At 36.0% G+C, this 27,503-nt stretch overlaps 2 protein-coding genes across 2 annotated transcripts; one reads left to right on the top strand and one right to left on the bottom strand.

Moving 5' to 3' along the window:
- The first annotated feature begins 522 nt into the window (after nucleotides 1–522).
- Nucleotides 523–11,399, top strand: LOC120637585. The gene is made up of 8 exons (XM_039909425.1): nucleotides 523–989; nucleotides 1,068–1,208; nucleotides 1,436–4,585; nucleotides 4,780–4,915; nucleotides 5,378–5,465; nucleotides 5,821–5,904; nucleotides 7,170–7,316; nucleotides 7,844–11,399. Exons 1-8 carry the CDS (start codon nucleotides 723–725, stop codon nucleotides 7,974–7,976), a joined length of 4,146 nt encoding a protein of 1,381 aa, XP_039765359.1. The 5' UTR covers nucleotides 523–722; the 3' UTR covers nucleotides 7,977–11,399.
- Nucleotides 11,388–24,916, bottom strand: LOC120623534. The gene is made up of 23 exons (XM_039889588.1): nucleotides 24,842–24,916; nucleotides 22,369–22,427; nucleotides 21,216–21,389; nucleotides 20,939–20,963; nucleotides 20,760–20,804; nucleotides 20,623–20,652; nucleotides 20,170–20,199; nucleotides 19,673–19,862; nucleotides 19,281–19,448; nucleotides 18,670–18,860; nucleotides 18,105–18,179; nucleotides 17,549–17,667; nucleotides 17,065–17,173; nucleotides 16,357–16,469; nucleotides 15,944–16,129; nucleotides 15,343–15,530; nucleotides 14,642–14,766; nucleotides 13,878–13,983; nucleotides 13,095–13,254; nucleotides 12,748–12,790; nucleotides 12,571–12,653; nucleotides 12,258–12,276; nucleotides 11,388–11,504 (listed from the first exon to the last, which is right to left on the bottom strand). The coding sequence occupies exons 1-23, from the start codon at nucleotides 24,867–24,869 to the stop codon at nucleotides 11,488–11,490; spliced, it is 2,283 nt and encodes a 760-aa protein (XP_039745522.1). The 5' UTR covers nucleotides 24,870–24,916; the 3' UTR covers nucleotides 11,388–11,487.
- Between the last annotated feature and the right edge of the window lie 2,587 nt (nucleotides 24,917–27,503).

The following is a 27,503-nucleotide window of genomic DNA, read 5'->3' as shown; positions in this document are numbered from 1 at the left end:
CCTAATTGGAACAACATATCACTCTCTTTCTTTCATCTACTAGGCAGGTTTGCGCATTTAAAATTTCTTCTCTGCTCATAATATTAACGAATATAATATCGCAAATTAATGTAAATTTTGGTAAACTTCAAAAACAGCATTTTCATACAAACTTCCAACCCAAGTTTTATCCCCTTTAGGGATAAATTTGTATAAAATATTTTCTTAATTGATTGGCTTTAATATATATATAGGCTTTGTAAAATTAGTAATAACAAAATGCAGCATATGCATGCATACTCTTTTTTTCCACCCCTAAAAAGTGATATCTAAAAAAATCGAAAGTTCGATTGTACGCGATTTTTTTCAAATATGCAACAAGTCCCTAAATAAAAAGGTATAGCCGCCGCGCCGGAGTATACCTATCTTCTGTGATTCGTAGTTTGACGTTGAACTAAACTGAACATTGTCTTTTATCTGCGTACCGGAAGTGTATGGATCTATGGGATTTAAAACAGGATGTAGACTTTTACGACATTTCATGGCTGGCTTTGGAGCTTGAGCTTGATTTACTTTTGTTACGAAAGAGAGCTGGGTTTTCTTTGAAAGTGGCGATTTCTGTCAGATTGCCTTTTATTTACATGTCGGCGATCTTTACTCGGGAATGTTTGTTAAAAGTGGTTTTAGTAGCGAATAAGTGATAATGTTTTGGATTTAAAAGTTGCATTATCTGCCAAAACAAAATGAACGACGGGGATTGGATTTGCAGTGATCCGAATTGCGGTAATATAAATTTTGCACGTCGATCATCTTGTTACCGTTGCAATAAAGAAAAGCCCGAGGCAGCAAAACCATGTAAAAAGAAACTCGGGACTGAGATAGGAAAATCTGCGGCGGAAAAGTCCCGCGGACTGTTTAATGCAGACGACTGGCAGTGCAACAAATGTGCAAATGTGAACTGGGCCCGGCGTCCAACTTGCAATGTGTGCAATGCACCAAAGTTTGGCGAAGTGAGTATTTTTTTGTAATTAGAGCCTTTACTGTATTATTTACTTGTCGTTTACTTAATTAATGTTCAAATTTTTCAGGTCGAAGCACGTACAGGATATGGTGGAGGCTACAATGAGCGTGGTGCAGTAGAGTACCGAAGACGAGAGTCTTCTTCGGAAGATGAATTTGATGAATTCGGAAGAAGAAAACGGAAGCGACAACCTGATTCTGATGATAAGGTACATATATCATAACATCATTCATAATTTTCAAACTATGTTTACTATCATCTTAAACAGTTTTTTAATCTAACACTGTTAATATAAACAACTGGTAATTTTATATTTTAATAATAATGTGGAAGATAAAGGAATTTTCAAGCTAAGAAGATGTATGTTTACTGCTAAGTGAAATAAATTTTGAAGCACATCATTATTAAAGTGGAGATAATTTTTCCTGCCTTCAGGTTGGCATCACTGAAGGACCTGTTAACAAAATATTGCCACCAACAATGCTGAAGAAGGGAATAATAATGGACCCTGTACAGTCAGTACCAGCTCCAGCTGACTCATTGCAGGCTAAAAAACAAACAGGCAAAGTCAATGGTAGTCTTAGTGATGGCTCAGTGTGTGAACTTCCACCACGCAAAAGATCAGTATTCAAGAGAAATCATTATAACAACCCTTATTATTTTAATGCAAACAAAACTTTACCAAAAGATAATTCAAGTTCTTATAAAAGTAATGGCTTCCCGCGTAAACGATTGTGTAGCTCAGGTGACAAAGATCAGACTGGGTCTTCTGGCTATGAAACCAGTTCCAAAAAGGGCAAAAGTGACCAGAGTGTGTCACCTGTATTAAAGCCTCATAACCCAGTAATGGAAAATAGAGTTTCTTCCACAAACAATGATGTTGTGTACAAGTTTACAGGATCAACACCAGCAGATGACTTTGAAGTAACTTATACAGTTAAAGAAAGAGTTACAGCAGCTGCCTTTGCTATAGTGTATCACAATTGTAAAATGAGTACTGAAAAATTTGAATCATTGTATGACAAACCTGCACCTGACTTTAAAACCATCTTTGCTTGGCGTCAAAGGCTCTTATACACAGGTTGTTTAGTTGATGGCCACTTAGAAATGCCAAAAAAGGATGTGGATAGACCTGTACCTGCTGAAACAACAAAATGTGATAATACACCAAAAGTTTGTCAAAAGCTGCCTAATCCTGATGAAATTCCCATATCTGATAGTGAAGATGACTGTCCTCAAACGTTAGACAAACAACCTTCATTTGTTGAAAGGCAAAACAGTGTTAGTGTTGAAACCTTACATATTGGTGAAATGGAAAATGAACCAAGAGCTGCCGGAGGCTCTGTAAGCAGTTTAGATGACAGGGGATCACAAGGAGGGAGCCAATCGGCTTCAACACACATCAGGACAAGGTCCAGTTCCCGTGATAGTCAAGATTCTAACTATCCAGAATCTGACATTGAGAAAAAAGACACTAAAACTTTAAAAAGGAAGAGCCCATCTATAAAGTCAACTAATACAAGGCATTCAGTTCAAGAGACATCAGATTCGGAATCATTTTCTTACAACAGTGATGAAGTTGATTTTAGATCTAGAGTTTTCGGTGACAGTAGAAAAGTGAGGCATAAACAGAAAAAGCGTATCCCCCGCGTGGCCCCAGTAACTGCAGTAAGTAATTATACACCCAAAGAAAATCACTCTTTTCAAGGCTATAGCACTATTAAACCAGTTGAGCAATCACCTCTAACAACAGGGAATATTTACACAATGAATTTACAAAATATGGCTGTTAATCCAAAGCAGCAAGAAAGTTTGCTTGGCACTGATGAATGTTCCATAGAATATGTACCTACAAGATTAGCAGCAACAGCAAAGAAAAATTACCAAGATTTTAAGGATAATGTTAAGAAGAAAGGGTTTTGGGCGAAAGCAAATGGAAATACATTTGCTAACAACAAACTGAGAATCAATAATCGGACAGAGCAAAAGCCACAAGCATCAAACAGGGCTTTTATTGATAATCCTAGAGTTAAAAGGTTTAATAATTATTTGAGTTTACCTCAACGATATAATTCCAAATCAGTTGTCAACCAAAATGAAAATGACTTTACAAAAGATGAATTTGAAGCTAGTGTCCCATTAGATCAGTACTTGCCATTTGATAAACCATTAGAAACTGTACAAACATGCAATGACTCAATAAAGCCTGTTCTGGATACCTCAAGTGTCTTTGAGATAGTTCAGTCTAATTCAGCTGTGAAAAACAGGAGCATTACGGATATTTTTAACACCAATGAACACATTGAAAGTCCAGAAAGAAGCAATGATTTAGAAAAATTCGATTGTGTACAAAAAATCTATGAAACTAAATGGGATGAGGATGATGAAGCTCTTTACAGAATATCTGATCCAGTTGATATGCATCCTTTAAATATACAGAGTAGGCATATTCCATCTCCGCAAAGTATTGGATCTCTTGGAACACAAAGTCCTGTGACAAGCATGTTGTATGCTACAAGTGACGATAGTCCTGCTAAAACAACAAATGCAGTAAATGTTGATTTTATGAAAGACACTTTACAAGGTTTATTGAATGATTTGCAGGATGAAAAGGACAGCCTTATCTCTAATAATCCTCCAGGTCACACCAGAAATTTAAATACCACTTCCCATAGGGAATTAAACGAAAATGCCAACCAGGTTTTTCAAAAACCACAAATGAAGGTGATAACAAGAATTCCATCAACTCCAGAACCCACTCCAATGGAAATAGTGGAGGAAATTAATTGTGTGCCTAATGTAGAAGAATCTGGTGTAAACATGGCTAAAACTATAAGTCCTTCAAAAAAAGTACACATTTTAGAATGTATTACAATTAAACAATCAGATAATCAAAATAATACAGGTGTTGGGAAACATTTGGACCATGTAAGCTTTCATAAATTGCCAGTAGTTGTTGAAAAACCAAAACAAAATGTTTTGTCACAAAATGTGTTGCCGCAAAATGTTGTGCAGTCTGAAACGAATGTGTCTGTGATAGAGAACCCAACCCAATTAGACTTAACAAGTTTGTTATCTGGGATAAATACAAGCGCAATTATGTTGGCTCTTCAAAACTTGCAGCAATTTACACAAGAGAAAAATGATAATACAAACTTAGATCAAACTGGGAGTTCACGTCAGGATAATCAAGTTCCTGAAACAGACATTGTTGAAACCATTAACCTTACAAATGACGAGGAATGGGAAAATGAGTCAAATCAAGATGAGAGAATTGAACGAGAATTAGAAAAGTTAGATGGAAACCCAAGTGATCCTTTTTGTTTGAGTGATATTTTTGATCCAGGTCCAGTAGTTATGCCAGCAAATTCGTCAAAAAAATTAAACAAAAATATTATGTCAGTTGAAGATAACAAAACTAAAACACAATCACCACATTTAAATGAAAATGCACCTGTAATAGGAAGCTTCAAAAGCTTTGCCCTCCCAAAGCCAATAATGTTGAATAGGTTAAAATTAGCAGTTAAGCAACCTGATAAGGGCAGTAAAGCAAATAGCGGAAAACGATCAAAGAGATCCAAAAAGGTGTGTATAAACTGTCATCTGTTAATGTACTAAGTTCAGAAACATATTTTTAAAATTTTATATCGTCCTCATGTAAAATATCATATCTGGTCCTAAAAAAATTAACTCATCATGAACAATTTAAAGAATGGGATGACATAATATCTTAATAATATGTTCTTTTAGGTTTTACATTTATTGAGAATTTGTTTCAGACCAAAGCGTCTGGTTCTCAAGGAATGGAGGTGGGTCGTGAAGAAGAAGATGAAGAAGAATCTGGAGATGATGCAGATCTCTCTAAGTATGATCTGTGGGGCAGTGATGGGGAACAGGGCAACTCATCCAAAATGGGTTAGCGGTGATGCTTTGTGAATTTATATTTAGTCATTATAAAGAACATTATGTTTGCATACAAGGTTTGTTTGAAAGGGGGTACTAAGCAAATGGGGTGTTATGGAAATACTTTTAGAGAAATTTCTGTAGAAAGATGTCGTAAAAAATACGCAATGACAACCCAGTGTTAACATTTAAGGCTAATGATGGAGTCACAGATTAACTAGGCAGCAGAAAAAAGAGCTAGATAATATAACACTAATTCACAATTTTATAAATGCGATTTTAAGTTGGGATTGTCATATTTTTATAAGGTTACATGAAATATGTATATATAAATTAAATTAAATATATATTATTGAAGAATGGGTATCCCCTTTACAACTAGCCTTGTATATGTTGTAACAAAAATAAATTTATTAAAATGATTTGAAATTATAACTGTTTTACAATATTCTGAATCTTTTTTTATATTTTTAGACAGTGAAGGAAAATCTAAAGATGAAGAAAGTCCTAAAGAAGACAGGCTGGATAAAAATGGAAAACCTGAAGCTAGAAGCAAAAAAAGGTAAATTAAAATAACATAATGGAGAAGAAATGAAGGTCACAAAAATTAATCCCACCAGAAACAAATAATATTAAATTATAAATCACACACATTCACAAGCATACCTTATGTATGTTACATTGGAAGATGAAGTGAATGAGAAGTCAAGTGTTTGCTATTAGTAATTAGATTAACAATGTTCCTTGAAATTATGGTTTAAGACATGGTTCACAAATTTCCTTCTACTACAATTACTGTTCTGAGAAATAATATAGGTAATATTATTTTTGAAGTTACAAAGTTTTGAATCTCCCATTTAGTTTCATCATATTTCATGAAATTCATAGTTACTTACGAAGGCTGTTAATATTTCCAGAACAAGTAGTTCGTCATCATCATCAAGTTCATCTTCAAGTTCCAGCTCCAGTCGCAGTTCTGGGCCAGAACCACCAGCAAACAAGTAAGTTACTCGGATAGAAGCAGGCATTACTTAGCGGAAATCCATAATCTATATACATATATAAAAGAGAAAGTGTGTATGTTCCGTATAGGCTCCGAAACGGCTGGACCGATTTCAATGAAACTTTCAGGGAATCTCCGGATTGACCTGGCGAGTAATCCTGTAAAGTTTGGTGACGATCGGAGCACACCTATTAATGAACTGTCAAACTCTCAAATACAGCTTTTATTAAAAATTTAATGTTGTAAGTTTATTGTTTAAATAAAATAAAGCAAAATCTAGCCCGGCGAAGCGGGCTGGGTACGCTATTATTTTATGAAAATTAAGCTTAATTTGCTATACTCCGCGAACAGCAGCAGGTGAATCTGTATGGTGTAATTTATAATTTCTTCAATCCGTATATTCCACACCAAACAGATCCTCGGCAATGTACCATCTACGAAAGTTTCGCTCCGAAACCGGAGCATCCTCAGGAGATGTTGACCTTACAATTAATAAATTATTTAGTATAGTAATTAATTAATAATGAATGAATGAATACACTTTTATTGTACACCACATAAACATATAGTAAAATTATAAATACAAATTTAACAAAAAGTATACAATTTGGCGGCCTTATCGCTACATAGCGATCTCTTCCAGGCAACCAAAGGCGGTTAAACACAGCTCAAGAAGAGAGGTAGGTGGTGCATTTAAATAAACATGCATATATAGCTATATATTCAAATATAATAATAGTAAGTTACTTGTAAATTAATTTAACTCTGCTCACCTATTTATTGTATTCCTAATTCCCTTCTAATATCTCTCGTTTGACGACCTCCCTAGAGCAGCAGTGAGCACTGTAGATTTAAGTGGAACGTTCAGAGTTCGATCTCCGGGTAATTTGAAAATTTATAACTCCTGGTTTTCTCTGGTCTGGTCTGGTCTGGTCTGGCTCTCGCGGCGGCTAGATACCACCCTACCGACAAAGACGGGCCGGTACGACGTCGCGTAGTAGCCGATTAGGGGTATAGGTTCAGTGGCCTGCACTGGGCTTCTTACCAGGGTATGAATACAGTGGGAAAATTGCCAACAATGCCAAAAATCCTACTATACCAGTTATATATAAATTTTAGGGTAGGCAGTGCTTTTGTGAATTCACGAAGTGCACACCACTGTATGGGTTTATGTAAATGCCATTCCCGTGACAGGCTAGCCTGTTAATGAATTTTATCGTTGATTTTGATATGTAAATGACAAGAATATAATTTATTACGCAGGTTCGACGACTTCAATTTGAATAGTGAGCGCGAAGGCTCGCCAAAGAATCGAAAGTCTCGCACTCGGTCTCGCTCGCCTCGTGCTCGCTCTGCAAGCGCACCCTTGCGAAGAAAGTCGCGTGACAGTCGCTCAGGCGGGGAATCCAGGTTTGTAACATCATCATCGTCATATCAACCCATTACCGGCTCACTACTGAGTGTGAAACCACAATGAGAAGGGTTTATGCCGTAGTCCACCATGCTGGCCCAGTGCGGAGTGGTGGACTCATTATACCCCTCTATTGTATCCCCTGACAAGGGATATAATTAACGTGTCCGTAACTGCTAAATTACTGGAACATAGAATTTTAGAAGTTTACCCCTTTTTTTTTTAATTTGGTTTACCAACAGCTTTACAATAATTATAAAAATAATAAACTAATATATAATATAACATACGATACGACACTTAAATATGAGTAAGAGTTATTCACTGTCGTCTTTATTGCTCTAGATAATGGGCTGACTGTCGTATGCTTATTGGGAGTGCATTTTTCAGTAGCTTGAACAATGAACGAATGCTAATAAATCTAACTGCACTCCAAGAAAATAAATTTATAATCTTATGCAGTGTGTAATGGTCGAATGGCTAATTAAGAACCTCGTTTAGATTAATATTTGGTTTACATTCACAGATCATCACGCGACAACGAGAAGTCGCGCGATAGAGAGCGACGCGACAGATCGCGCGGCTCCCGCGAGCGTAAGGAGCGCCGCTACAGTCGCGACGGCAATAACCACTATAGTGCGAGGGGACGACACCGTTAGGATGTACCAGTGAAGTGGAGAAATATTTTTAAAACGCGACCCGACTTGACGCCTCCTATTGAAGATAGGTAGCTTCAAAGAAATTGAGTAACAAGATCATTCCAGTGTATCTTGTCTCCATCCCACGTGACATTGGCGAAGCGTATTGTACCTACCTGTTAAAAATGCGAGTCATAAAACCAAAATTGATTTGAATTTAAGTCACTTCACGCTTAGAGTCGTAGCGTGTAGAATGTGCAGGCCTGAATGTAACGTACATATGTGACGGAAGTTTGGTGTAAACGCAGCGTAATGGTGCCCGCAGACACGTCAATATTATTGACGTTATTCTGCATCTTGCCTTTATGCGGGGCGTATTGTAGAGATAAAGTATTGGTAAAAAAAAATTCTCAATATTTATACTTTCAATAATATTGACGATGTGCGGGCATCCTTAGAACGTGCATCCTTAAACATTTAATTCGATGATGTCACGCTCCACGCGTCAATTAATGTAAACTACCCTCATTGAGAGAAAGTCAGGTCGCGTTTCTAAAGTATGTTTGCGCCCGTATTCGTTAAAGACTCTAGCTCGTACTTGTACATATAATACGCAGTAGCGTTCATTTGTTAAATAGTAAAAAGGTATTGACAAATAAAATGCACGACCTTGACAAAATAAATAAACGCTATTATGAGGTGAGTGACCACCAGAAAAATATCCCTGACTAGTTAAAGACAACAAGTTAGTTGTCACCTGTTCAAATAAGTATTATTGCATCTACATGATCGACATCAGCGTCTAACATGTGGGTGAAATAACGAAACAATTCGAACGATATATTGATATCAACCCTGTTCGTTGATCAATCGTTAATAAATTTAAATAAGATACGATCGATTATTTATTGATCATCTGTTGTTGAAAAACGTGATCAAAGAATGCCGGAGTGAAGTGCGTAAATAGTGGCTATGACATTTGTACATGGTACAAAAGCAAACTGCTTCGTGGTGCAGTGGTCGGGTTATATGAACCGAGGGTCAGTTACCGGGTCGGGCAATAAATTTGTATAAAACATTTTTAGTACCAGCCCAGAGTTAAGAAATATGCGATGTCCACCCCCCCTTGTTCTAGTGAGCACTTTTAGCCATCGGTGCCGGTATTTATCACTAGCATGTCAACCCGCATTGGAGCAACGTGGTCTATGTTTTTTAAATTTGTGTACAGTATTGGGATGTTAAAAAAAAAAAATTGCCGGTTAACGGTTATTAAAATCGACTATGTCGAGTGCTATGTTTTGATGCAATGAAAAAGGTCTGGTGATTTGTCTAGAGGCATTTTGATAAGGAGTCTTAGGCAAAATTTTATTGACTACAGCTTTGCACTGGATCTAGGCTTTATAACTCAATATGGCAGTAAAAGGGGATGGTCCAAACACTAAAAAATTGCATCTTAAAGCTTATTATATTAGATAGATAAATTCTTTATTGCACACAATTAAGGGATAAAGATAATATATATTGAAAACAGAAATACAAAATAAAATAAAAATATTATTATCCTCCCCAGCAAATGTCAGCTATCATGATAGAATCAATTTGTTGTATTTTTTAATTTTAAAAGTTAGGTTTTCTTTATTTGAGAATGTCTTAATTAAGATTCGATTACATGTATTTTGCGGTGCACTGTACAGCAGGCCAAGAAAGAACCGCCTCCTTGAATGAACTATAAAATTAACGTATATAGACCAAAAGTTATTAAACATCATGTTACGACCTTCTGAGCCGCCGTGCAAAGGAAACTACTGCGGGCGGGTGATGCAACGCGGTATACGGTTTGTTTGGAGCGTTTGTATGAGAAATAATCTCATAACTAGTACGCAAACAAAGTCGCGGGAAATCGCTAGTAACTGTATAATATAGTTGTATAAATTAATTAGTTATTACGCTTTGATCGGTTAAACAGTAGGAAAACTTTTAAATATCAAGTGTCCAGATTTGTTTAGGTATGAGATACATATTTTACAAATAAGGTTGACTGCATATCGTCGCTTAGCTAACAATGCAAGTGGGACTACAAAGGTTTTCAGGACCCCCAAATACACTCTTGCCAGATAATGTAAAATATAATCGGAAAACCTATTAATATTGCTAAGAAAAACTTTTTTTTTTTTATTAAACGTACTAATTTGAATGATGAATGAATGAATTTATGATGAACATAATTTATGTGAATACTGAATGAATATACTTTACTATGCGCCACAAAAAAGTACACAAAACAGAAAAGCAACAACAAAACAGCATATAAAATTCGGCGGCCTTAACTAGCGTTAAGGCCGCCGAATTTTATATCAATAGCAAGGTATTGTTAGCTAAGCTAAGATATTGAATACTATCGCCTGAGTTGCAAAGTTTTTAATTGCCGTAGTCTAAGAGTACGCCAAATAAAACGCTCGTTTTCACAACTAGCGACTGCGGGACAGCGTTATTGCAATGAAACAATGAACAAAAATCATCAGTTTGTAATTGAACATTGAATTATCGGCTTATTTAGTTAATTCGGTCTACTGGGTGTTGAACTAGATGCTATAAAAATAAAGATGACATTAATTCCAACTCTGGCTACCGGATCGTGCATTGGGACAGTTTTTTTCTATATATTTTTTATATTGTTCTAGAAAATACCCGCCCTTCACTTGTTTATAGATCATAAGAATAAGATTTTTTTATTAAATAACTCCGCAAGTTTGTAAAGTATTAAGTTAGATATGGATTAGCGGATTTCAAAACCAACAACTTGTAACCAAGTTGAAGTAGTTGATCCTCAAAACGAGGGAAAATAATTTAGTTAAGAGTTTATTCAAAATGATTAATAGTCAACGCATTTAAGAAAAATCTCTAAATTTTCCTTGTATAATAAATAAAAGTTTAATGGCACGCTTTCCCTTTTCACTATTAAGTTAACAAATTCTATGTGATCATTATTATAATTGTATCGTTTTGTAAATATTAGAATTTCGTGTAACGGATAGGTCTAAGTTTCTCTAGTGATATGGTTTATTTTCCTTTGATTATTCACTTGTGGATAGTGCGACGAGATATGTTTTTGTTTATGATTACGTGTATGCCGACGGACTGCATTTTAACTGCAAAGTTGCAATTTACTCGAGCCGTAAGGTTTGCAGGCAGGGAGTTAGTAGTTCCGATGCAGTGATCTCAACTGCAGTGAAGTCATCTGCATTGAAGTCAACTGCATTGAAGTCAACTGCATTGAAGTCAACTGCATTGAAGTCAACTGCAGTGAATACAACTGCAGTGAAGTCAACTGCATCCAAAACGTTGTTGGTAAAAATGCAGCCAGTCTGTATAGACGCTTAATATATGTTTAGCTATAGAGACAACTAAGGTAATTGATTTACCAATAAAATCGAATTCAACAAAGCATTTCATTTTATTTCAATATTTAAAAAGGTGATTAAAAAAAGTCAATGATTTCAGTCTTTCAGTGCAATGGCTATTGTTACATAGATCATTTTGCTACACGATCTGAAATTGAAACAGTATTATTATGAAAATTAAGTGACTAAGTTACATCAAAAACTATCAACCATTATGTCGTCGAATTCGCGCTTATGCAGAATCGGGACTATACAGACTCGCTTAGCGCAGTTTCATTTTTTGACGTTCACCTTTTTACCATCGAACCACAAGGCACTGTAAGGATCTGCATCCCTACGTGGTTGATATACCGCGGACGCATACGAAGCGTCTTCGTTTCTGATTCGCACCGCAAGGATCTGGAATGCCCTTCCAGATTCCATTTTCCCCAGTACCTACAATATGAGTTCCTTCAAATCGAGAGTGAATAGGCATCTTCTAGGCAAGCGCGCTCCACCTTAGTCTGCATCATCACTTACCATCAGGTGTGATTAAAGTCAAGCGCCCGTCTATAAACATAAAAGTAGGTAGGTATTAGAAAAACGTAATAATTATACTATCCTTTGTAGATACTCGCAGAAGTGCTGAAATCTGTAGTTGTAATATGACGGCCATTTACATTATGACACCCTAGGCATATTAATTTCTACATCAACCAATTATGTTTGTCAATTGGTTATTAAATTAATTAATAAGTCGGGCATATTCCCGCGATCCGACCTCGTTTCGTTGCACGTCTACATTTCCATGTGATCCTATCGAGTATGTATTTTGGCTTTAAAGCAAGTAAAAAATTTATACGCGCTTATGACATTATGTTCATGTTTTAAGTCTTCGTTTTATAAAACGATTAATACTAACCTCCTAAACAGCGACACTCCTGTAAAATGATAAAGTATTATTTTAATATCATGATGTAACTGCTATGAAAAATTAGGATATAATATTTGTTTGTTGAGTTTTATGATATAAACGCAACGGTTTGTTATTTATGCTCGAGCCGCAGGCAAGGATTTTTCAAAGCTTCGAGAGCTTTATTATTAACTATCAGTTGCAGAGTTCAGTTTCACAGTCTCTCGCTATATATTACTTGAGAAAAAAAGACTACGGTGAAATAAGAGCCCATTTTGAGAAAATGTATAGAAAAGATTTTCAAACAATTAAATCAACTTACCGCCTCCATTGGTATAGATTTTTGTTGAATTACAGCGCTTTTTTTAATTAATTTCGGAGTACAAATAGTATCCACTGCCCCACCTGTAACAGCCGTACAAATATAATTATTGTTTAGTTTATGTTTTATTGCTTATAAAAAAAATTAGTAGTTTCTATCTTTAAAAATTAGACTAACCTGGACCTACGTTAGCGCCTTCAGTTGTGCTCACTTTATACATCTGAAAGAAATAAATAAATCGTAAAAAAGTGCATGTAAATATGTACGAAAATAAGGAATTATCCTTTGACATTAATCAGAAATGCGCATTCTTAATTTGAACTGAGTAGATGATATCATAAACTGCGAGTGCCAATAACATATAGGTATATGATGCTAAAAATTAAGATGAACACGCATTTGGTTTTGGAGTTGGCGAGCGAAGAACTGCGATCTCTAATAAATGTCAGAAGAATGCGATGCCTCCAGAAGTTTAGCCTCACATTGCCGCTTTTCTATGAAGGGGAATAAATATTCATTGGTACCTTGCCATCGTCACCCGCCGCCAGACCTGACGATAGTGGCACAACGTCCGGCCCCCACTGCTTAATGAAGTGTCCGAGGCGGGCCACGCGTTGTGCTGGAGTGGTAACCGTGTGCGAACCGCCACAGTAGCGGTTGCAAATGTGTTTACCCGTGTCTGACCTGCGCATTATTTGTAACGACTAAGTCGCTTACTGCAATTTTTAACTCCAATCTTAATAGTATTTGCATTAAAAAACATAACTCGGCGTTGTGTCGGCAAAAATCTTTTAAGGTTGAACAACATAAATCAAAACTGAATGTTTCACACTGGAAAACAAGTAAAGCCCGGATCTAATGAAACAATTTCGAATGAAGTACGGAAATCGTTTAAATAATTGGTAACATTGGAAGAATGTATAGTATTTATAATTTAGATAAAGGATACAATCCATAATGTGATACAGGTACATAGGCTTCTTTTAATCCCGGGAAAACGTACCTATTCATGAAGTTAAAAGAAAGAAAGAAAGAAAGTAGAAAAGAATCAACAAAAGCTCATCAACAGCTTATGTACCTTGATTATTTTAAACAAGCCCGCTTTCTCAAAAGCTTGGTTTTGAATTTTATAAACCGGTCGGTAATCTTTGGTTTTCCCGGATGCAAGATAATATATGTGCCAATTTTTATGAATATTAGTACAGTGGTTAAGCCGAACCTATATAGGCAACAAACAGACTCATTTTCTCATTGCCAATATTAGTGTCAGCCTACTTGAATAAATAGGAGAGTCTAGAAGCGTGTACCTGGTTCTTTGCGGTTGCTTTTGTTGGGCCATTTGCTTGTCGATGTTCTCCCAGTCATGCATATTCCGTTGAGTCACGTTCGCCGTCTGCGCCTTGCGTATCGTATCTATAATTCAGAATTCAGATAAACCTCTATACCGAGGAACCACCCAAGGAAATCTACATCAAAATTTAAAATTCCGCACCCAGTACACGTTGTGATGACAAAGTGGATGGGTACAAGGATGCCTCGGAAAATGTCAAGCTCCACTTGTTTTTTAAAGCTTTCTTTTCAAGTCAAATAATATACATCTTGTATAATTATATCAGAATTTGAGTTTTGCAATTATTAACATTAGTGTTACGTTGCCAGTATTAAAATATTTCTACTTTAAGCGATAGTATTAACTATTAGAGTGTGTTGTATTAGTATGGAAAAAGTTACACTGTACACATTTTCGCTATCATATTCATATATACCCATATATTACGTTGTCGCAGATTATACCTAAGCTTGATTTTAGATATATCTTTGACACGTACGAAGGGCTTTGCATTTCCTTGTCTAATTAGCACCACAAAGATCTGGAATGCCCTTCCAGCTTCCATTTTCCCCATTTTCAACCTACCTATAATATGAGAACCTTCAAATCAAGAGTGAATAGGTATGCAGGTGTGATTGTAGTCTCATGCTAATAATCTATCAAGGACTTCGATCAAATAACGCCTGCTTCGATCAAATCTGGACTTTGTCAAATAATATTGTGAAATTCGATGAAGCTTACCTAGTTCGTAACTAAGGTAGGGCTTCATGGAGAGGTTGGCCGGCATAGGTCTCGAGCCTGGCATTGAGGGTGCCGCATCCATCGGCATAACCGCCTTAGCATCACATGATATGCAATTGACATCCCTGGGCAATTAGGAAAATGGTTAACCTAAAGTTTAGAATATATACGTACATTTAACAATGTATGTAGCTAACGTAAAAAAACATTTAACAATGTATGTAGCTAACGTAAAAAAACATTTAACAATGTATGTAGCTAACGTAAAAAAACATTTCGGAAAACCAACTACTTACCTTAAAGTCAATAGAGTATAAAGAAAACATTTTGTTCGTACCGTTCGTATGTAAAGTATCTTGGATTGGGATGAAAATATATTAATAAGTATTTTACTAGATTTACAACGCACCTTCGAGAACGCCACAAACACTGTGACGTAAAAGCGGTTCAATCTTAATAGAAATAAGTACTAAAATTAAGTTATAAGGCTTAAGTTAGTATATAATATATCCAATTTTACCATCATCATAAGCCTATCTCCCGCTGCTGCGCTCAGGCCTCCACTCTCATCGGAGAAAAGATTCTAATTTCCCAAAGGTCTTGCGGAATGCCCTATACCTACATGTTCCGCAAATGTGATCTCACATCAATCGAACGACGGATACCTACCTAAAATATAACATGCCCATATTTTAGCTTACCTAAGTAAACGACGTTTAGTTCCAGCTGCCTCAACTTCAAGCCGCATCGCCGCCATTTGCTTGAGATTGTCCTGCAGTTGCTTCAGTTTGCTGTTGAAGAAATCTTTCATGGGGGACAACTCCATCTTATCCAGCTTCATTTCGATTTCTCTTTGAATATCGTCGAGGGCTTGTTGCCATAATGCTTCCTAAAATTCAAAGTATATAAGATATCAATAAAAAGAACACAAGAAAACCTCATGTTTATGTAAAACGATGAATATATTGAAAACTTTGAAATACGGTGGTAGCAAAAAGAAGTTATCTAAGTTCTATTTTGGCAAAATGACAGACAACGCTTCAAGTATTGTGAACTTTTATTTTACTCACAAGTGCAATAACAACAGACTTAATCTAGAAAATCAACTAAGTATTCGAATGTTCCCAACATTCTCCTGATCGAAAGATCTGATTTTGTGGAGTTCTCACTCAAAAATAACTTTTGCTATAGTCATTAATTTTGATGGTTACTGCGCATACTGGGAACCTAAGAAGTAAGGACGCGACGGTTTTGGTCTTGGTTGGAGGAAAATGATCCCCCTGCCATCCAATGATAACTTACCTGAACATTGAGTTTTCCAATTGCATGTTCTAGCCCTCGTGACAAGTCGTCGCAGGCCAGTTCAAATTGATCGTGTGATACCTTACGCGCAAGCATACGCAGGTCAGCTTTTTCAGCCATTGCTTCAACCATGTCTTCGCGGTCTAGTTTTATTGTCTTTAACAGTTCTATTTGTTCAAGTAGTGCCTGAAATATTTTTAATTTAGTAGATGGGGGTTTGTAATAATCGATGATATTGTGGTAACAAGACGGACCAGTCAATCGTTGTAGGAAGTAGGCTTTACCATTAGCAAAATATGGTAAGGTAAGATAGAATGGAAGGAGATTTTTATTAGTAAAATACCAGAAAAATGTACGAGAAAAATGAAAATGTATGAGCAGGAAGTTAGGAAGATACGGAATAAAAATCTAACATTCATATGATATTGTCTATCTTCTTTTTCGGCTGCCAACTGGAGAGCTGTTTCATGCACTTGTTTGAGTTGTTCTTGCATCTCTTGTACGGTTTGGAATAGTTTCATCAAACCTGCGTTTAGAACAGTTAAATTAAAACTTAGTTAATAAATTTACCAAATGAACTATTCAGCTCATTCAGTAACTTTTCAATTAATTGTCGTATTCAAAATGCATAATGTGATAGAAACATTTTTAGGTATACCTACTTCGGAGATGAAGATAATAAGAACAATGGAAGCAGAAAAATCACAGAAGAGACAAAACCTTCAGTGTTACTTTTTCATCCAAACTCTTCAATGGATTATGGAAATGTTCATTATCAACCCATAACCGGCCCACTACGGGGCACGGGTCTCCTCTCAGAATGAAAAGGATTTAAAACGTAGTTTACGACTCTGGCCAAGTGCGGATTGGCAGTGTATTGGTAGATTATGGAAATGCCGAGTCAATATTATAAGTATGTACGTATAGGACAATTTTGGCCTATTTGACATGTAGATTTGAGCGTGGAAAACTAGCCCCGGAAGTTGTTTATGGCAGTTGTAAAATATACTTGTGCGCTTGTTTGCAGCAGTTTGACCGCGACCCAAAGCAGAATATATTCATGAAAAGGCGTACAGAAGAAACCATTACTAATAAGTTCCTCTGATGTGAAATTTCCTTACCCTGTAAATCCTTTATGAGGTCAGGAGATAGTTTTCCCATGGAAAATTCCTGCGTTAAACCATTAACCTGTGTCATTAAGTACTCCAGTTGATCTTGGAAGGAGGTGATCTGTAATATGTTAATTTTCAATTTTAAGATACAAGATATATCTGCGTGTCTAAAGCTATGAGTAGGGTATTTTAGTGGGTAGCATATGCAGTTTGCACTCTTTAAAAAAGCAAAGCAACTTACTACTACTTGCTTCTTAGTAGTGTGTAAGAGAATGAGGGACTTCTCACCAGCACCTTTCTTCAATAAAAAATATATAATACCGAATGGGAAACTAAAAAGAGCTATTTTTCGCTTTTGGTCAAAGATTTAGGTAAATTCTCGTAGTTCGACATGCCCATCTTACTATATTATTTAATTTTTCGATATTCGACAATTCTCAATAGGTTTATGATTCAATTGAGTTAACATTTTAACATTGTAAGTTTTGTTCACCTGGTCATGTATAACACCGTCATTTTTGCCAATACTTTCACAGCATTCCTTGAGACGTTTTTCCAGGTCATTTATCCTCTCTATCTGTTCTTGGTTGGGATATTCGGACTTTCTGCTTTCTATTAGATGAAAATTATTTATTAACGTTCATGAGAACACCGACAATTAACCTTTTTTTCCCAAACGCCATTGTCGCGGTTACTCACATAGTGTCAGTTTAAGTAAATTAAATTATCATTTTGAGCATTTCAAACCAAGACCTCCGACCTATAACTATGAAAATAAATACATAATACATGCCGCATGTCAGCAAGGGATTGAACTCACGTAAGGCGCAAATTTTAACACTGCTGATCCAGTTTGGATGTTTTATCGTCTAATAGCATTTTCTTCGGGCGGGGCGCCTTCTACGGCAAAAACTTAAACCATGAAGGTGTGAAGGCTAATCAGAACAATTTTACCAATTTTTTTTGGGTACTGCACAGATACTATGTTCTTTCCTACGTTGATTCATTTGGCGTGTGTAAGTACAGAAGGTAAGTATATTTACACTCACCCGGTGGTGCTCGAGGAGCTTCTGGTGGGCCCGGTCCATCAGAAGATGGTGGAGGCGTCGGCGGTGGCATAGAACCTACGAACAAATTGGTTAAGTTCAAAGTAACGGTAGATAACTATTCGCGATCTAAGTTGTCCGGACTGGAGAAAGTCTGTTAAATAGGCATGATGGCAGTAACAAAGAAACGCTAAAATATTGTATTTGTCAATGATAATATGGTTCATGTATTATGAAAAATATATTTTTATTTGCGACTGTGATTTGTATTTATTTTCAATAAACAAAACTGCAAAATCTAGCGATCCGCCATGACAAGTGAAACCGGAACGTTCGAAAATCTCGGTAACTACTTATTGTTTGCGTATATCTAGCGTTAAAATCAGTTGCTCAGTTTTGTGTTAGCAATAAAAAATCAATCCTTAGCTATGCAACAATTAGACTTACTAAAGCAGATAGCTCTAATTACGTACTTGCAATTGACTTCCGACACAGAGTACAAGTAAAGTGCCTAACTATTTTCAATTTTCTCGTTAGTCGGCAGGTAAATATTATTTTTACAGCTTACCTAGTCCAGCCTGTAAGTCCGCTAAAGCTGTATAGTATGAGTTAGTTAAATTATCCAAATCGCCACGTAGACGGCTCAAAGTAGAATTTATGGCTGCTAACTCTTCTGTAGTTGCTGGCGAACCAGATTGACCTCCAGCCAGAGGTTCAGGGTGCGCTGGAGGCGCAGTTGGAGGCCCTACAGCAGATATCCTAGAAGCAGACCGGCAGGAATGCGCTGTAATTTGATATTTTAACGCAACAAAAACCGTTTTCATCCTGCCCAGTGATTTACTATTGTCCATGGAGTCGTTCTGCAGGGTTATTACGTAACGCAGGACAGGCTCGCGACAGTTCGTCTCAATGTTCGAAGTGCTTCATCAGATTATTCACTAAGATTTATTACAGACACTTTCCTGAATTACAAAAATCATAAGGGATAATAATCGGTAGTCGGCTTAGCCCACCAACCCTCATTGGAGCAGCGTGGAAGGTCTACGAAAAAACCATAAAACATGAAAAGCCCCTGCCTCTTCCACAGATAAGGCTTGTGCCCAGCTGTGGGACATTAATAGGGTAGATATTGAAATGATGAAAAATGGACAACAGTTAAAAAGGTTAAGGTATTCTTACACAGCGGAAGGTCGACGGCTCACTGCATCCTGTAAAGCAGATGTGTCCGAAATAAGATCTTGTACAAGCGAGCTTAACTTGGCAACACCCGTTTCAGCTGCCTCAAGTCGAGAAGAAACGTTCAGGGAAGTCCACATATCAGTTATGGCTTTCAAGTTAGTTTGCGATCTGTGAAAAGTTTAAAATTAAATTAGCATGAGTGATGTTGTCTGTGATGGGCGGCAAGAAATCAAGCTTACAATTTATGATTTTCATTAATAGCAGGATGTAGTTTTTATGGTTTCTTGTACGAATTTCCATACTCCAAGTTGCGGATTGATCAGGTGACCCTGAGCACAGCTGAGGATACCTATGAGGCCCAAAATGTGCGCCCATTTGCAAATTTCAACAACCTGACTTCCTCGAGAATTTCTTGATTTTTTGGCATGCTTCCATAGACACGACTCCTCAGATCTTCGACCGTGTTTTCGAGGATGTTGAACTTGCTGATCGTAACCAGAGACAATTTCTCGGTAGAAGTCAACCTCTGAGAAGGCGGTGGCAGTGAAGGCGATCTCGTACGCGTAGGACTTGTGGTCAATCCTAAGAAGGAACGATTGAATGGATTAATAGATTTTTATTTTACATCAGACAATGTGACAATTACGTGCATGCGATAATTTATATTAGGTATGCAATATCCGCTTTTTCTCCTTCATTCTATCTTCTCTTATTCTAGTGCCAACTCCTATCAAGAGGTTGGCAACCATAAGAGAAAACTGAACTTTATTAACAGCTCTTCTAAACAATAACTTTGTACTCATTGAATTAATTGGGAAAAGTGGTATTTTTTCACAAATCAGTGTACCTACCGATTTATAAAATGAGCTGAGTGGATACTTTTACAAACCTGGCGATTCAACTCTCCTCTGTCGTTCAACTGTTAGAAAACGAATCAAATTAGTATATCCACTACATAATTAATATCTATTAGGTTCTCATAACTATAATATTAATAATTATTATCCTATAACAAAATAAAGAAAAGATAGCAATTATCCTTTAGATTATGTTTTTCTTTAGAACTAAATGAATGAGATGATCCTTGATAAATTATTATGAGGTTTACGCATTTGCACATGGGTATTTCCAATTTAATCGGAAGTTGGGCCAAAAGTTGTTAGATTTGTAGTCTAGTATTATTTTTGAATATATAATTTTTAGCTTTTTTCTTCTTCTCAATATAGGCATTAACTATGCCAAAACACACACACACACACACACACCTCTGTGTGCCTAATATGTTTAAAAATACCTTCTTGTTATATACAAACATTAAAAAATTTGATGTTTTTATACACACCTGGCGACTCTGATCTCCTCCGTCTTTCCACTGTTAAAGAAGGAATCCTATTAGTAGGTATTTAATTAGGTACATGATAATATTGCTCTAATGCCTCTGAAACAGAGAAAGCTACCTTAATTTAAGGTTTCACTTACCTACTAATATCGTTTCTTGTTCGGTTTTAGAACCATACGATTGCACTGAAAAAATAAGGATTTTTAATAAACAAATATATTAATCATTGATAATAAAATAATACTGACTCTTCATTTTGCAAACGTCTTTATTTTGAAAATATTTGATTAATAATTACAATAAAAAAGTTTTAACTTACACAACTCCTCCCTTTTTGCGGGAGCCTAAAATAGAGAACATCAGATTAAATTGTTATTTGTATGAGGCATTGATATGGGATTATTGGCAAAAGGAAAAGGATAAAGTACAAACATCACAGAATTTGGACACCCAGTGACAATAATTGTGCTACTGCCTCACATTGTGGAGACAACTACTAATCACTAGATAGAACCGTGTTACCTTCAATAATTAAGAATTAAAAAGGTTTCAGAAGATAAGGTCATTATAGCTATCCTGTTCGCTATCTTACGTACATTTTCTTCTGTGTCAATGATGTACTCGCTAACTGCTATGGTTTGCTGGTTCTCTCGTCCAACGGGCAGAGCTGCAACACTTCCGCGCAGCTCAACATTCTTGCCAAGCACTCGTAGCTGTTGTGCGAGGCAGTGTAAAACCGTTTGAAGCATACCAAAGTCCACCACTCCAATCTAAGAAAACAAAGCAAATATGAGTCCTTCATCTTTGTTGTAAGGGTTGGCAGAGTGGTCGTGGTCATCACGTTGGGACAATGTTGGTGGCCGTTGTTACTTGCCCTACGATCATTCACCACTTCTTTCTATATGCAGACAGTCTGGTATACCTACTCATGCAAGGCACCACTCACTAAAGATTTGATTTGATCGGTCCATCACATATCAGTTACGCTGTCTAAAAATCACTGGAGGATATGTACGAGTTCGAAAGCTTAGCCAGAAGTGAGCATAACGACCTTAGGTTTTCAGATACTAATTTTCCCGAAAATACGTCATGGATAAATATCTCCCATTTGTTTTAATCTGCATCGAGTCCGTGTTGACTGCTAAGACGATATGGTGTTCTACAGCCGTTATTCAACCAATGATCAATGTAGCTCAAGGTATTTTAGGTACTTAATTTGTCCAATTAGAGTTTTATTAGGAATAAGTATAAACTTTTCACCAATGCCAACGTTCTTCCAATTCCTTCAAAACTACGATTTGGTGTTGTTGAAGATAACGGCGGTGGCGGATAAACATATTATTTAATAGCAGGCAACACATTCGTGGCTCCTGTGGTGCTAAAGATGTTTAGGGGCGGTAGTAATCAACTAAGATCAGGTGAATTTTAAAGCTTGCAAGCTTTAAAATTCGTTAATTTTAAACATTCCCTAATGGGTCCTAATGGGATAGAGGAAATCTAGGGGAATGTCCTACAGAAGGGCACTAACTGCGAGGCTGAACCTTAGTTAAGATGGTCTTTCATTTAAATGGTTTAGACTCATCTTAAGTCCGTACCCCATTACGACCTTGAAATGAATCTACATTTGGGTAACCTAAAAAATCGGTTGTGACAGTGACGCTGTATTAAAGTTTTGTGTCGTTAGATCTGTATTATTACTGCCCCACTGTTTATAGTCTCTGTTTTCAAAATAAATTTAGATATATCTACCTCAGGAGTGCCGATCGCGAGGTCAATCATCTCACTGATGTTCAGCAGAACAGCTGCTTCTGTAAAAAGTTGTTCTTAAATTAATCTAGCAGCGTCCAAGTGCTTCCTCAAATTTCAATCAGTTACTTAGTATTTGCTGATTACGTTCACTAACGTCTAACACTTACAACCAGTTGGTAAAGCAGTTCTGTTAGTTCCAATAGAGTTGATTTTTAAAATGCCTTTTGCACATAGTATTATCTGTTTTCCATAATATTAACAACTGCACTGCACCATTAAGTGGTAGTAAATTAAAATTAAACATTAAATTGGGAACTAATAGAAAGTACTTTCTATGTTTGTTGTTTCTTCACATGATACCTCCTATATTAGCTAATTTATTTATCAAGCACCAAAAAAAAAAAGATTGCTACGCAAGCTTATCTCTGACGAGATATCTTCCAGAAGCCCCCTATCTTACTAATATTATAAATGTGAAAAAGTGTTTGTTTGTTTGTACTTCCTTTACGCCCTAACTCTCTCTATGCCAAGAATCAATCAAATCGTATATAGATATAGAGTTAGTTGAAAAGAGTAACATAGGTTACTTTTTATGCCAAGAAAAAAAACCGGTTCCCGCAGGATTTGTAAATTAAAAATATAAACGTAATAAACGCACTCGAAGAACGCGGGCTACTGTGAAAGTGAATTACCCACAGTTAAATCCACCAAATCACCTTATATCTGTGTGGTTAAACTTATATTTCGCAAGCAGTTAAACCCAGTCATGACGCTACAATAAAAACATGCAATGTTTCCGAAGAAATGAAGATATTTCGGTGCAGGAAGTTTATTAACGCTTACGCACAATATTTCAAATTACACTAATAAGATGGCTCCGCGACGATAATTTATGCGTTATGTTAATTTACGAAACGCTTCATCTCCCTGGATAACAGAGTCCAACGTTGAGGGGAGACAAGATAATTACTGTATTCTTATCTTTACAGTTTTATTGACATCTTGAGCTGAGAAGCAACGATTTAAATTATTTGTAATGACAAAGTTGCTTGGAAGCATGCCGCTCCGCTTTCATCTCACACAAGAAAAATGATTGATAAATTGTAAAATGATTTTGGAAAGAGCAACTGCTGACTTTCTTGTCGACTTCTTCTCGGTAGAATCTGCATTCGGAACCGGTGTTAGAGTAACCATAAATAGGCATACTAACTCGACGTTTCAAAAGTGGTAATAATAAAATGAATTTTGAATTTTCCCGACGACGATATTTTAGACCTTGTTTATCGATGTACTACCTAATTAAAAAACTGAATGAGATATGATATGAGAAGAATCAAACTGAATAGTTTAATTCTTTTCTTATATCGGAAAATTGGTGTTCTCCAACTCCGGGTTTTCTAAACTAGTTAGAATAATCTAATAAGTACTTTTGAGTTAGAGTGAGTTGAGAGAGACTGACTCTTCCTTTGAAACCTAAGTTAAGCTAATTAAAAAAAAAAAATTTAAATTGCTCTTGTGATTAATCAATAAATCAATTGTCAAAATCATTTGTCTTGGTAGTTATATTAGATAAGAGTGAGTGAAAAAGAGGTTAGAAGAAATTAATCTGAATCCATTTAGACAACTAGAATTTAACCCACTAGGTAGCAGACTTCAGATGAGATAATTAATGTGTTAATTTGTATTTACAATGCTACAACTCTGATACATCCTAAGCTGGGATTATCCTTTTTAAGCCCTAAGTGGTAAAATAACAGGCAATTGCTTACAACTAACAGATTTGGGACGACAAAATTAGTGAGTAAAACAATATATAACCCATGAATGGCTCTTGCCCATTCAAAGCTACGTTTAATCCATTCGATCCTAAAAATTACATTGTACATTTTGCCCACTTGGGTTAAAGGGATCTGGATATATCGGCTCGTTTATTTTGTTCCCAAATCTTATATTAAAATGATTGTCTTAGTGGTCGATCAGTGATATTATATAGCACTAACAAAAAAATGAAATTGAATTTTCGTCAAAGATAAATGCCATTCTAAGCTAGATTATCAATACAAGAAGATATGCAAATAAATAAAATGAATTTAGAAATGATTAGATGAATTTAGGAATGATTAGATTGAGCTTAGTCATCAATCCTTTTGATAAAAACAGTCATGGATTTGGAGTATACTTGATAAAACCGCGCTGCCACGAAAGTTGGAAGGACTTGCGACTAAAGCGAAGCGGGGAAAAAAAGAAAGAGGAGAGGAGATAAAAGATGGCGCGTAAAGTGACATCACGCGTTTGTGATTATTTGGAGAGATTTTAAAACAGAAAAGGAAAAAGGGAAAGGATTATATAGTAAAAGAGTAATTATTTTATGAGTTTAAAGTATATTTTTAGCGTAATCGGCCAAAATATATGTTGGTTTAAGTATTTGAAATTGAACATTACTTAATAAGGTATTCAAAGAATTTTGACTTACCAGGCATTTTAGTTTCGTTAAGAGCCATTATTTATTATTTAAAAGAATTACAAAATACAAAGATATATTTTTCGAAATAAATACCTATATAACATTTTGCATTGTTTACAAAGATTCGAACATCAAATTGACATTGACAGAAAAAATCTTTTTAAATATTATTTTAAACTCTGTTGAAGGTACCTTTATAGTTATTTTAGATTATACCACTCCATCATCAGACCAAATGTTAGGTAGCATGATTTAATAATACAATACAATATTTCCATTACAGATAATTCCGAAAACGGGAACTGGTTTAACAGTTCCGTGACCATGGCCCGTGAACGCGAGAAAGTGAGACGAAGAACTGATGTGTTGGAGAAAAATAATGAAATTATCCTGGAATAGGCGCAGTCTACATTCTTTAATACTTATTCAATTCTCGAACCTTTTTTCAGTCAGTCGGGTTAGGTCATTCATTCGCGTCACTTAGTCGCGTCAGACAGTCGGATCAGTCAGTCGGTCAGTCAGTCGCGTCAGTCAGTCGGGTCATTGAAAACCTTCTGTTCCTAAACGTAGATCAATACTTTTATAGAAAATAATGTAAAAGGTTGTCATAAAAAAATATGCACTGACAACCATAACATTAGCGTTGTTTACATTTAAGGGTAAATGCGGTCACGGATTAGTATGCAACAGCAAATGGATAGTCCTATATTATATACAAATATTCATTCTTAGACACGTTTACCGGTACACACAACGTGCAAATGCGATTACAAGTCATTACAATAGTTATACTTAGTTAAAAATGTAATTCTTTAGGTTCCCGTTTACAACGAAACCTGAAAAATATTTTGTAGTGATAGTGTGATAGCGAGTTGTAATGATACTTTTTATGACGGGTGTTCTAATAGCCCTCTTCCTACTAAACTAAAATATAGTCTTGTATCGGTGTAAATATTTATATAATATAAATTATACACCATTATTTATATTACACCATTTAAAACACCATTTACCCAATTCAACAACAAACCAATATCGGAGGCCAATCGTGACTTGCCTAAAGCGATATTCAGCTAAAATCTTCTCCTGCCATTATTCGATTAGTCCGCAGTTGATTAAACTAACAAGCAACACGCTATTTAAGCTGGTGGAAATGCCAAGCGATGCCCTCGACTATAAATAAGGCCTCGGTTTGTACACTGCCGAGTGAAAGCAAAAGCATTAAGAGTTGCGTGGACCACCCGAAGCTTTCGAGTCCACCTGCCTTTGAACATCCTGTTTGCTCTATATAACTCCTTTATTTATGAATTGGAGTAAGATTTTAAGGAATTTTCATGCGGAGATTAAACTACATGGTCCTTAACTCTCCTTACGCTCATGCAAGAGAGCAAGACCAAATATTTGGTTTTCATTTTATGAATTCTAAGCTTTGGGTTATAAAAAACCATTAAGCCTGTCAAATAAATCTATTTATATAAAACACATCATACAAAGTAATGAGTTACAAAATAATTAATTAAATTAAACCTCTCGAAAAAATAAAGGGTAGAGGCTAGTAGGTACGGAAAAAGGTTTCAAACCATCAGATATTCTCATTTCAATCCAATCTCATCGTCGTAAAATTAGGCCAACGCTGGTTAATGTACGGATTTGTACGAAATTCGCGTGCATCTGACCCAGTTTTGCCATATTATATGTATTTGGATTTTCGTCGACGTATTCTATGATGAACTTTACTAAATATTTGGCTCGTTTATAAATTCTTTGGAATTTTAACTTTTAACTCTAAAACGGAAATGTTACTAATTTTTTTTAATTTCATTACTCAAGAAAAAAAATTATAAGCACCGAAATATTTGCATTATAAGCCAGAAAACATGTTGTTATGCTAATTATTTAATATATGAATTGTAAGATTTGATTTGGATTCTTTTTCAAAAATATAGTGGATTTGATGTAGCCATAGTTGTGGAGTATGTCGAGACGGTATTTTTGGAATCGTCGATAAACTTCTACTGTCCCGATAGACATTTCTATCGCAGATCTGCAGGCGATTCCTGCCTGCATAGGTAACTTGAGTCTACAAACGCTGCGCTGCTGTCTACAAACGTCGGGGTCCTAAGGTTCTGCAATAGTCTTCTATTGCAGTACCTTAGGACCCCAATGCTGCCCTGTGATTTGAGCCCAGTGTCCGCCCATTTTCACCCTTGTCGCTGAGCTACTCTGAGCTTTTTTACCAGGCTATACTAACTAGCAAGCAAACGCGTTTTAGATCCGTATTGTATTTCGAATATACAAAGACATTAGACAATAAGCAATATGATGCAACTCATATGATGTGTGATAAATTTGACTGTTAATTATATCTGTAGACTTCGAAGCTATCAGGTAAATTGGGAACTGACTTCAGAGTTATAAGGGAATTTTAGTGTTTGCACCGAGATTCCAAACTGACTATATTTTTCCAAATGCCACGGGATCATCCAATAGTAGCTAAACAGTGAAAAGTTGCCTTAACATCACTAAACGAATTGTAAACAAACTGAAGAGTTTCTTTACTTTGTATCCATAAATATTGACGTAGGACGTACGCCGAGATAAACCATGGAAACAACGGGTAAATTGAATCGAATATGTGCTTTGTAACGATGAGTTGGTTTGTATCGGTAAT

The sequence above is a fragment of the Pararge aegeria genome, chromosome 4, assembly GCF_905163445.1.
Source record: "Pararge aegeria chromosome 4, ilParAegt1.1, whole genome shotgun sequence".
Taxonomy (NCBI): Eukaryota; Metazoa; Arthropoda; class Insecta; order Lepidoptera; family Nymphalidae; genus Pararge; species Pararge aegeria.
Note: the sequence above shows the minus strand (reverse complement) of the source record. Positions and strands in the feature narration are given on the sequence as shown.

What these genes read in the sequence shown, in the direction of transcription:
- LOC120637585 (XM_039909425.1), top strand. Translation starts at nt 723, where the DNA reads ATGAACGACGGGGATTGGATTTGCAGTGATCCGAATTGCGGTAATATA. An exon ending in ATGCACCAAAGTTTGGCGAA is followed by an intron (nt 990 to 1,067) that starts GTGAGTATTTTT and finishes CAAATTTTTCAG; the next exon opens with GTCGAAGCACGTACAGGATA. An exon ending in GGGCAACTCATCCAAAATGG is followed by an intron (nt 4,916 to 5,377) that starts GTTAGCGGTGAT and finishes TTATATTTTTAG; the next exon opens with ACAGTGAAGGAAAATCTAAA.
- LOC120623534 (XM_039889588.1), bottom strand. Translation starts at nt 24,869, where the DNA reads ATGGCTCTTAACGAAACTAAAATGCCTG. An exon ending in TCATTGACACAGAAGAAAAT is followed by an intron (nt 20,964 to 21,215) that starts GTACGTAAGATA and finishes TCTCTATTTTAG; the next exon opens with GCTCCCGCAAAAAGGGAGGA. An exon ending in GAGGAGAGTTGAATCGCCAG is followed by an intron (nt 19,863 to 20,169) that starts GTTTGTAAAAGT and finishes GTTCCTTCTTAG; the next exon opens with GATTGACCACAAGTCCTACG.